The sequence below is a fragment of the Cetorhinus maximus genome, chromosome 5 (genome assembly GCF_964194155.1).
Source record: "Cetorhinus maximus chromosome 5, sCetMax3.hap1.1, whole genome shotgun sequence".
NCBI lineage: Eukaryota > Metazoa > Chordata > Chondrichthyes > Lamniformes > Cetorhinidae > Cetorhinus > Cetorhinus maximus.
Window position 1 is genome coordinate 141,020,123 of NC_135883.1, and position 11,991 is coordinate 141,032,113.

Sequence of the window (11,991 nt, forward strand, 5' to 3'; positions counted from 1 at the left end):
AGAGTCATAGGGCAGAATTTTCCCCTTGGCGTGCAGGGATGGGCCCCGCACACCTACGCGTAAAATGACACGCGGTGATGTCAGGCGAGTGTCCCGACGTCACCGCGCACCATTGCAATATTTGGTAAGGCAGGCACGCTATAAGTTCGGATGCGCGCCCACCATCAATTAACGGGCCAGTTAAGGCCCTTGAGGCAGCAATTGGATTCGATTTTTCACAACCCGTGCGATCTTCAGGTCATCGCACGGGCACAATGGGCAGGCGGGCAGGAGACATTTGTATAAACCTCACCCAAGGGCGGGATAAGAGGGGTGAGTGGGGTCGCACATGTGATCTTTCAGGTATTTAAGTGTGAAAGTAACTTTTACTTGCCTGAGTGAGCAGGAAGACTTCAAAACTCATACCAGCTGCTTGGACAGGAGTAAAAGCCTTGGTCAGGACTCGACAATAAAGATCATTTTTGGGGCTTGCAGCTTTCAGGAAGCCTTCCCTTAGCCTGGATATGGGAGTTGTGCTCTCCGCTGGAGGCACCTTCTTTGAGGAGGAAGGGAGGGCCAGAAGGGGGTGAAGGCCAGGAGTCCACATTCAGCCTCCAGGGGAGCCACCTTTGGGAGGAGAGGCGCAGGCACAAGGGGCACAGGGCCAAGAGGAAGTCCAAGGTGGAGGGGCCGCAGAAGATGCCACTATCCTGCTGCCAGGGTATACAGGCAGCGAAGCAGCTACCTCAATATGTCTGAGGTGCAGCGCCAAAGGAGGCTTCGTCTCTCAAGGGAGACAGTCACCTCCATCTGTCAGATGATTGGCCCTGAGATCTGCGCGAACTGTGTGGGTGGACACCCCATGCCAGTGGCTCTAAAGGTCACAGCTGCCCTCAACTTCTATGCCTCTGGCTCCTTCCAGGGGTCGGCGCGTGATCTTTACGGAGTCTCCCAATCAGCTGTCCACATTTGTGTCAAGCAGGTGACAGACGCTCTGTTCAAGTGTTCATGACCTTCATCCACTACCGCTGGGACGATGCCAGCCAGACAGAGCGAGCCAGAGGCTTCGTGGCCATTGCTGGCTTCCCCCGTGTCCAGGGTGCAATAGACTGTACACATGTGGCATCAAGACGCCAGCAGGTGAGCCCGGTACCTTCATCAACAGGAAGGGATTCCACTCCATGAACGTGCAGATAATGTGTGATCACAGGATGCTGATTCTACAAGTCTGTGCAAGGTACCCAGGCAGCTCCCATGACGCCTACATCCTCAGACACTCCCAGGTGCCGGGGCTCTTCAGTGCTCTGGCTCAGCTGGATGGTTGGCTGCTGGGTGACAAGGGCTATCCCCTCAGAAGGTGCCTCATGACGCCTCTCCACCATCCAAGAACAGAAGCTGAGCAGCGGTACAATAGGAGCCACGGCACCACAAGGGCTGTGGTGGAGAGAGCCATCGGTCTTCTCAAGATGCACTTCCGATGCCTGGACTGCTCAGGGGGCGCACTCCAGTACCCCCCAGATCATGTCTCGGTGATAATGGTTGCATGCTGCGCTCTGCACAATCCTGTGCTGGAAAGGGGGGATGCTGTGGACGAGGAAGATGTCGACGCAGTTGCTCCGGATGCAGACGATGAGTCCAGCAGTGAATCTGAGGTTGAGCATGCCATGGAGAACGACTTTAAACGGAGAATGACTGCAGAATTCCGAGGTGCAGAGGGATCTAGGTGTTCTCGTGCATGAGTCACAAAAGGTTAGTATGCAGGTACAGCAAGTAATCGAGAAGGCTAATGGAATGCTATCCTTTATTATGAGAGGAATTGAACATAAAAATAAGGATGTTATGCTTCAGTTATACGGGGCATTGGTGAGACTGCATCTTGAATACTGCATGCAGTGTTGACCTCCTTACTTAAGGAAGGATGTAAATGCATCAGAGGCGGTTCAGAGGAGACTTACTAGATTGAGTTGTTTTATGAGGATAGATTGGGCAGATGGGCTTTTCTTTACTGACTTTAAAAGAGTGAGGGGTGACTTGATTGAAGTATATAGGATCCTGAATGGTTTTGGGAAGGTGGATGTGGAAAGGATGTTTCCTCTTGTGAGTGAGTCCAGAACTAGGGGGCACTGTTTTAAAATTAGGGTTCGCCCTTTTAGGACAGAGATGAGGAGAATTTTTTTCTCTCAGAAGGTTGTGCGACTTTAGAATTCTCTGCCTCAGAAGGTGGTGGAGAGGGGGGGTCATTGAATATTTTTAAGGCAGAGGTAGATAGATTCTTGTTAGGCATGGGAATCAAAGGTTATCGGGAGTAGGTGGGAATTCGAACAGTGGGAAAACAGATCAGTTGTGATCTTATTGAGCAGCGGAGCTGGCTTGAGGGGTCGAATGGCCTAACGTCTGCTCCTATTTCATATGTTCATATACATCATCCTCACTGTCACACCTCAAAGTTTGGTATCAGCAGCAAATTTTGAAATTTTACTCTACATTTCAATATCCTAGCCTTTATTTATATGAAGAAAGCAGTGGTCTTCACAGTGAACTTGGGGAACACCATTGTCTACCACCCTCCAGTCTGAAAAACTGCCATTTACCACCACTTACTGTTTTCTGCCCTTAAGAAAATTTCTTATCCAAGCTGACACTGACTGTTCTATTCCATGAGCCTCAATTTTGTTAACCAGTCTTTTATTTGAAACATTGCCAAACACTTTCTTAAAATCCATATAGACAATATCCATTGCTGTCCCCTCATCAACCTATCGAGTCTTAAAGGAAGAAAGATAGGTGGAGAGGTTTTGGGAGGGAATTCCAGAGCTTAGATCCTCAGCAGCTGAAGGCACAGCTGCCAATGATGTAATAGCTAAAAACTGTATAAAGTTCCTGTTCCCCCCACTTTGCTCCCCATTACTTTCCTGAAAGAGGTGATTCAGAATGACCACAGCACAATGTTAAAATTCTCATGTTTATGATCAAATCTCTCCAAGGCCCTGTTCCTCTCTATCTCTGTAATCTCATCCAGCCATCGCCCCTCCGAAATATCTGTGCTCCTCCAATTCTGGCCTCCTGACCATCCCTGAATTCCTTCACTCCACCATTGGCAGTCATACCTTCAGCTGCCTGGGCCCAGAGCTCTGGAATTCCCTCAATAAACATCTCAGTGTCACTACCTCTCTCTCCTCCTTTAAGGCACTCCCTAAACATACCTTATTGACCAAGCTTTTGGTCACTTGTACTAATATCTCCTTTTGGCATTTTGTTTGATAATGCCCCTGTAAAGCGCTTTGGGATGTTTTACTACAGTATAAACGCTATAGTAATGCAAGTTGCTGTTATGGTATAGCTCGAGAAGCATTGATACCCCACTGGTACTTTGGCCAAATTACTGTCATCATGTACAGCTTAAACCCTGCCCTCACCCATGGCCACCTACATACTTAGCATTGGAACAGCCTGGATAGCGAACAGCAGCAGCCTTGGAGATTACCACCCCCCACCTCAAATCTCTGCACCACCCTGCTGAGCCCAGCCCCATTGTTTTAAGCTGCTGAGTTCAACTGTGGTGCTTCCACTGATTGAATGTAGACCAGGCAAACTCCTAGTTTAGCTGTATAGCTTAGTGTCCCACTTGCTGTCTTTATTCACAATATAGACTGTGGGCATATTGTAATATGTTCACATAGGAGATTGAGATGATCAGAATAACTGGAGTGCAGGCAGGGATGCTGCTAGAAACTGGTCATAAGTAATGAAACAGGTCAGGTCAGCTAAATGTGGGGGCACCTTGGTAGTAAGTGACGAAAATATGAGCAGGGTTAATACCCAACTGGAAAGGGAAAAGGTCAGTACAAAAAAAAAACTAAAACACCAGATTGGATTGGCACAGGTTTTAGAAAGATGGGGAGTGAACTGGGTGAGGTAGAATGAGAAATTTGGCATTCAGCACTATGTCATTAAAAAATGCCACTGTTGCTAATGTGCAAAAGGCACAGGATAAAAATAAGAAAAAGGCAACTATGAGTAGCCTTAGAATGTCACCGATAAGCAGTAAGAAATCAATTAAAATTAAGATGGACTTTTAGAACAAAAATGTAAAAAAAAAAGGAGAATATGAGAAAATAAGAGGTTGGGGCAGAATAAGAAAAGCAAAGAGGGAACAAAAGACCAAAATCAAAAGGAACGGTGAAGTATTTTAGAAGTATGTCAATTTATAAAGAGAATTATTACAGTGGAGCTGGGACCAGAGAGGAAAGGATTGTCACCTTATAGATGATCAAAAAGTTTCAGGGGGATTTAGGAAGTATTTTACAGCAATCTTTACTAAAGAGGATAGCAACGATGAGGTGAATCCTGAAGTGATGAGATCTAGGTGCGTGCTATAATGATGGCTTAGAGGCATTTAGCTAACTTTGTTAGTTAGGTTAAAGGAAGACAAAATATCAGGATTCAACTGAATATATCCTAGGATCCAGAGAGAAAATTGCCAACGTCCTAGAAATTATCTTTCAGGAATTTAATGAGCAGTCAATGTAGTACCCACTTTTTAGAAAAAGGAAAACCTAGCTAATCCTAATAATTATAAGTCTAATTAGTTTATAGTCTGTGGTACAGAAAATTTTAAGAGTTTCTAATTATGGATGAAATTATCATGGGCAGAATTTTTCAGTCAGCATGCGGGGATCGGGCCTGACACGCTGACATGTAAAATGATGCACGATGGCGTCGGGCGTGCGTCCTGGCGTCATCGTGTAGTCCCGCAATATTTTGTTCGGCGGGCGTACGCTGGAGTCAGCTGCGTGCCCGCCGATATGTAAACGGCCTATTAAGGCCATTAAAAATTTAATTGAAGTACTTGTTAACACTTGGCAAAAAGGCCAAGTGGCCTTCGCGGTTTTTAGGAAACTTCATCCACGAGCGGGATGAGGTTTCTTAAGGCTTTTATTCAATAAACAAAATTTTTCTCATAAATATGAAAACATGTCCCATCTCGTGATGTGACACTGTCACATGAGGGGACATGTTTAAATAAATTTATAAAACTTTTATTTAATAATTTTAATATCGATTCAATCTCCCTGAGGCAGCTCCGTGCCTCAGGGAGATTGAAGCGCACTTTCGTGCGCATGCGCGAAAAAGCGCAGGCCCCGACTCTCCCCCCTCCCCCTCCCCCTCCCCGCGCAGGTAGCACTGAGCACTACCAGCCGCGTATTACGCTGGGCGGTCCTTAATTGGCCGGCCCGCATAAAATGGCGGTGTGGAGCCGATCGCGGGCGGCACTGCCAGAGCCCGCCGAGCCCGTCCACCATATGAAAAATTCTGCCCCATGTGTGTAGGTTTAAAAAAATTTGAAGGAGTAAATGTGGATTTCAAACGGGTTAATCGTGCTTGACAAACTTTTTCAAGTTCTTCAAGGAAGTAACAGACCTGGTAGATGGGAACTCATGTATGCAGCTTGCATGGTCTTTAAGAACGCCTTTAACGAGGTATTACAGCGGAGATTACTCGGCAAAATGAAATCGGGATTGCAAATTGAATTTTAAAATTGGTTACAAGGGAATAAACACTAAGGGAAACAATCCACCCCCCCCCGCCCCCCCGGGGGTGGGGAAATGCAGGAGTGGGCGCGCCTCCGATCAGCGCCCCCAATTGGGGGCGCGCCGCCATTTGACATGAGTGGGCCAATTAAGCCCACCCAGCGTGACGTCTGCCAGGAAGCGCTATGCGTTCTCTGTGCGGATGGGTGGGGGGGTTGGTGTTTCCCTCAGCTGGGAGTGCGCTCTTTCACGCATGCGCACGAAAGAGTGCATTCATCTCCCTGAGGCTAAGTGTTGCCTCAGGGAGATCGACTCCAAATTTAAAAATGTTAAAGAGACAAAAACAAAATTTCCCTGACATGCCCCCTCATGTGAGACACTGTCACATGAGTTGGGACATGTCCATCACTTTTAGTGAAACCTTTATTAAATATATAAAAACCCTCATGAAACCTCACCCTGCCCATGGATGAGGTTTGATCTTTTTCTGATCTTTTTCAGAGGGTGATGTGTTGGAAGTGCCATGAAGGTTTCAGTTCTTAGGCCACTTCTGTTCACTCCACAGCAATGTTTTGGGTATAGGCCTAAAAGGAGTGGAATTGAAATTTGCAAATGATACTAAAATAGGTGGAAAGTTAATTCTTTAGAAAACCAAAGGAAGCTGCAAAGTGATATTTATCAGATAGGGGAATTGAGTTAAAAGTGGCAAATAGAATGCAATTAATTCTGATCAAATATGAATCGGTGGCTTGGCGCTGGGAACAGCAGATGAATTTGGTTCTCAGGACATTATGGGCAGCACCTCAAATCATTAAGGTCTTAAAAAGGTTATGAAATTCTAGTTTTTATTTGGAGTATTGAATGCAAAAGGAGTAATGGTAACTCTATATAAAACATTAATTAGGCCTCAGTTAGAATACTATGCGCAGAATTGGGCATCCCACTAGAGACTGTTTAACACCGATTCATTGAGGGGTCTAGAATGACAAGGCTATTTGCAAGGTAGGAAGAAGAGAAACTTCTTTACACAGAGAGCTGAAGCTGTGCAATTCCCTTCCAGGGTTAGGGATTGGGGCAAACTGCATCAACATTCAGGATTAGACTTTTTCTTTCTTGCATGGGATGTGAGCATCACTGGCAAAGCCAGCATTTGTTGTTCATCCCAAATTGCCCTGGAGAACTGGTGAAGCCACCTTCTTGAACTGCTGCAAGTTCCTGTTGTGTAGGTACATCCACAGTGCTGTTAGGGAGTTCCAAGATTTTGACCCAGCAACACTGAAGAAATAATGATATAGTTTGGTCAGGGTGGTGTGTGGCTTGGAGGGGAACTTGCAGAAGGTTGTGTTCCCATGTGTCTGTCCCTCTAGATAGTAGACGTCACCAAAGGACGCTTGGTGAGTTACTGCAGTGCGTGGCCTGTTACTATGTTGTGACTTTCTTGTATTTTAAGAGTGCCATTCATTGGCATTTAGGGTTTCTGTATTGATCTGCTTAGTATTGTATTGCTTGTAATACTTTTTCACAATACGATTTATAATTATTACTATATTACAAGTGTGATGGTACAACTGGAAAGAGTTTGCTAACCTTGGGTCCAACTCTATTTGGTAAATTCTGGATATAATCACTATGTAAAATACTTGTCTACTACTTATATAGGTACTGGATCACTGACTCCCTTTCGAACCCATTCCTCAATGATGATTTCCAGAGACCATTATCGGCGCTGGTTGACCACTGACTCAAAGACTATTGATTCTAGTGGAACCATTACAGGTGAAGGAAGAAAGGTGCAAAGGCCAAAAACAGTGAGTAGCAGTTTAGTAACAAACACTTATCCTTCCATTTTTGGTTGAGATTATAGGCTGCGTCCTGCCCCTCATTCTAGCTGGCAGTTTGTTCCTTCAATGTTGAGTTATCTTTATAAAGTAAATTTTGTCATGGGGAAGACGTTAGAATCAATCATTAAGGAGGTCTTAACTGCACACTTAGAGAAACTCAAGGTAATCGGGAAGAGTCACCATGGTTTTGTGAAAGGGAAATCATGTTCAATCAATTTATTGGAGTTCCTTGAAGGAGTAACATGCACTGTGGATAAAGGGGATCCTGTAGATATGCCGTACTTAGATTTCCAGAAGGCATCTGATAAGGTGCCACATCAAAGGTTATTGCGGAAAATAAATGCTCATTGTGTAGGGGGTAACGTATTAGCATGGAAAGAAGATTGGCTGGCTGGCAGAAGACCGTGACATAAATGGGTCTTTTTCTGATAAGCAGGATGTGACAAGTGGAGTCCCACAGGGGTCTGTACTGGGGCCTCAACTTTTTACTATTTATAACAATTAATTAGATGAGCGGAGTGAAGGCTTGATAGCTAAATTTGCAGATGACACAGAGATAGGTAGGAAAGTATGCTGTGAAGAAGACATAAGGAAGTTGCAGACGGAGCATAATGTGGGGAAATATGAAGTTGTTCACTTTGATGGGAAGAATAAAAAAAGTATTACTTAAACAGAAAACGGCTGCAGAATTCTGAGGTGCAGAGTGATCTAGTTGTTCTAGTGCATGAATTACAAAAAGTTAATATGCAGGGACAACAAGTAATTAAAAGGCAAATGGAATGCTATCCTTTATTAAGAGGAATTGAACATAAAAGTAAGAACGTTATGCTTCAGTTATAGGCAAAATACTGCGGATGCTGGAAATCTGAAACAAAAATAAAAATAGCTGGAAAAACTCAGCAGGTCTGACAGCATCTGCGGAGAGGAATACAGTTAACGTTTCGAATCCATATGACTTTTCATCAGAACTGAGGAAAACTAGAAATGAGATGAAATATTAGCTGGCTGAGGGGGTGGGACAGGTAGAGCTGGATAGAGGACCAGTGATAGGTGGAGGCAAAGAAGAGATTGCCAAAGATGTCATAGCCAGAAGGACAAAGGGGTGTTGACGGTGGTGATATTAGCTAATAAATGTGCTAATGGTGACATTAAGGTGATATTGGCACCATTAGCACATTTCTTAGCTAATATCACCACTGTCAACACCCCTTTGCCAAAAATGTCATAGACAAAAGGACAATCTCTTCTTCGCCTCCACCTATCACTGGCCCTCTATCCAGCTCTACCTGTCCCACCCCTCAACCAGCTTATATTTCACCTTATTTCTAATTTTCCTCAGTTCTGATGAAGAGTCAGACGAACTCGAAACGTTAACTGTGTTCCTCTCCGCAGATGCTGTCAGACCTGCTGAGTTTTTCCAGCTATTTTTACTTATGCTTCAGTTATACATTGGAGACCACATCTCAAATATGGTGTGTAGTTTTGGTCTCCTTATTTCCTTTACGTGCGTTGGAGGCAGTTCAGAGGTTTACTTGATTGATATGAAATGAGCAGCTTGTCTTATGAGGAAAGGTTAGACAGACTGGGCTTGAAGATTGGAGTTTAGAAGAGGGAGGGGTGACTTGTTTGAAGTATACAAGATCCTGAACGGTATTGACAAGTTGGATGTGGAAAGGATGTTTCCTCTTGTGGGTGAGTCTGGGGGGTGGGGGCGGGGGGTGCGGGAGAGAAACTGCTTTAAAATTAGGTGTTGCCCTTCTGAATCAGAGATGGAGAGAATTTTTTTCTCTGAGGGCTGAGAGACTTTGGAACTCTGCCTCAGAAGATGGTAGAGGCAGGGTCACTGAATATTTTTGAGGTAGATAGATAAGATTCTTGTTAGGCAAGGGAACTAAAGGTCATCAGGGGTAGATGGGAATGTGGAATTCAAAACTCAAACAGATCAGCCATGATCTTATCGAATGGTGGCACAGACGAGAAGCCAAATGGCGTACTCCTGCCTCTATTTTGTATGTTCGTAATTTGAATTAAGCACTCTAATGTAAATGACACTACACAATGGAAATTTAGAGCCAAAACATGAGACTTGAATTAAGCAACCTATTAAGTAAGACTGAAGCTGAAGATGAACAATAAACTAATTTTAAAATGTTCCATTGTTCCACAAAAATATTTTGACTTAACTTTAAGATGTATACATACAAAACTTATACATTTATTTAACATATTTAACAGTGAATTGTCTGAATTGCATTTGGGGAAGGGGGAGCAACGTCATGCATTAAGACTATGGAGAAAGGCCAGACAGGCAGAGAATAACTTACAATAAGCCTCATCCCAATATGACTTGATCCTTTAGCCCTCCTTGTAGCAGAGCACACTGACCCAGTTAGTGGACCAGACACTATTTTGCTCAGACCAGCTGAATCAGACTCCAGCTTGCTAGGGGCCTGGTGTCAGTGCCATAACAGAACAAGACCAAAACTAAAGCAATTTAAACGAGGAGTGGTCAGAGAGGCAGATATGGAGCTGGGCCACTAAGGGACATTAAACTCCCATTTCTCTTAAGATTAAAGAGGGTGATAACGCAGTAAGATCCACTTCACCTGAATTTCCTGAACAGACTGTCCAATAATTTGCTCATATAAATGTCTTCATACTCGACACAGCTTACCCTGTATTTGGGCACTCTGAATGCAAGAAAACTATTAAAGCTGCAGGAAATGTACAAGTCTTACTGAATTAAATATTAGTTTAGTATATCAAGCAATGTAAATTCAACCCGAGATTTATCACAAACTTGGTTTGAAATTCAGACCAAAATTGGAATTTGGTTGTACAAGCTTCAACTCTCAATCACACCCCCTCAAGTCCATAGCTGCTCCCTCACCTGCCTGCTTTCACTGGTAACTCTAATATTTATTGTGGCTGCTACTTTAGAATTATAAATGGTACATTTATAAAAATACACACACACACAATCACTTACCACCTCTCAGGAGATCTAAAATTCTGCTGAAAGTTTAGCATACTATTTTTACATTTCATTTTTTCTTTCATGTAACAATGTCTAGTATTAAAAACTGAGACATGAAACAACCTTCATGACTGAAATAAACATTTCTATCTTTCGACAAGAGATTCAATAAGTCAACCTCCTGACCAAAAGGTGACTGCCATTCATTCTTAGAGTCCACTTCAACTTGGTAATTGGTCAAAGCTACTGAAGGTGTGATTTACTGCACACTGCAGTCTTCAGACATGCAGGTCAACTTTTACCAGTGTAATTCATGTAGGGCCAATCTATTTATAACACTTAAAATCAAATCAATATGTAAAAAGCTTTAGGTTCAAGTTGAAACATGTAGTCATCATCCAAACAAACGGCAAGGTGTGCAGCTGGACATTTGCCATGTTTGAGACATAATAGCCGAAACAAAAAATGCATAGAAGCTTAATTATAACACATCCAATGGATATGCATCTTCATGTTGGTGTGTGAACTAAATGTTCAAATATGAAGCTCAATTTAAACTACAAATTTAATATTTAATTCAAGATCAGGTGACCTAAAATGGATCCAATTTGAAATCAGCCAACCAGGTCATAACCTTTCCTGCAGTGCGTATACATTACTTACTGAAATTATACACAATGATGTTGTTAACCTTTATGTGGATTTGTAAGAATTATAGGTGTGGTTTACACAAGCAGGAAGATTCACTGCAACTAGTTTTTCTGTACATAGGGTGAAGATATTTTAAAATAGCATGATTAACGAGCAGTCACTTCAGGTAGTTATTCCTACGCCACATAGGCAACACTTAAATAAATAAATGGCTCTAGGGCAACAAAAGCTCATCCACATCAAGGGCAAGTAAGTGGATATCAAGGCATATGAACCTGTGTATTGTCATTTTATACCTACTGGTCTTTGCGAATGTTACAGATGTTTTAGCACAGTCTGACAAACTTGTATTTATTAAAAAAGGTTCCAAGCAGACTCCGTAACAAGGTGGTGGAAGCACTATTGCCAGAATTGGAAGAACCAAGTCATCACAATCTTCTCAGAGAGCTGCAAGACTTCAGATTAAATCAGAAATAATTGGGAGACTTGCCAGGGAATCAAGTTGCACAGACGATCCAAAAATGAAAGCAGTTTCATCTTTATGTCAAGTTTTTCTATGTTCACTGCAGGCTAGTTTCAGTCCTTTATTAAGGAATACTTGAACACATAAATCACATGATTAAGTTTGGCTAATTCCAGACATGTTTTTATTATAGTAAACATTCACAATTATTTATTTGGAGGATTATGGGAGCTGCCGTTTCCTCACTATTTTCTTGTCAAGCCAGGCTTGTTTTTTTTTAGTGTAGAGTCCAGTCTATGCAGTGGACACCAATTAATCTCTCTCAAATCTGTGGAAATTAGTATTGAAATTATGGGTCCAATAAAAATGTGCCGATGCGACTTGGACCATAGAGCAGAGATTGGCACAGATAAGCCATTATCAGCTGAATTGCTGACTCCCAACTTGAATGGAATTTGTTATTTTCCTGAGACTAACAGGAGTTGTAACAGTTTACACCTAATTAGCTAAATGTGAGGGAAAAACCTTCCCTCGTGATATTTATAACCA

At 43.0% G+C, this 11,991-nt stretch overlaps 1 protein-coding gene across 1 annotated transcript in view; it reads left to right on the forward strand.

Moving 5' to 3' along the window:
• The window catches only part of ccdc162 (coiled-coil domain containing 162), a 271,702-nt gene extending 260,090 nt beyond the window's left edge, over positions 1-11,612 (forward strand). The window contains exons 48-49 of the mRNA XM_078542866.1: positions 7,170-7,318; positions 11,343-11,612. Of these exons, the coding sequence (XP_078398992.1) occupies positions 7,170-7,318; positions 11,343-11,456 (263 nt within the window). The 3' untranslated portion in view covers positions 11,457-11,612. The remainder of the gene's footprint in view (positions 1-7,169; positions 7,319-11,342) is intronic.
• Positions 11,613-11,991: the final 379 nt, after the last annotated feature.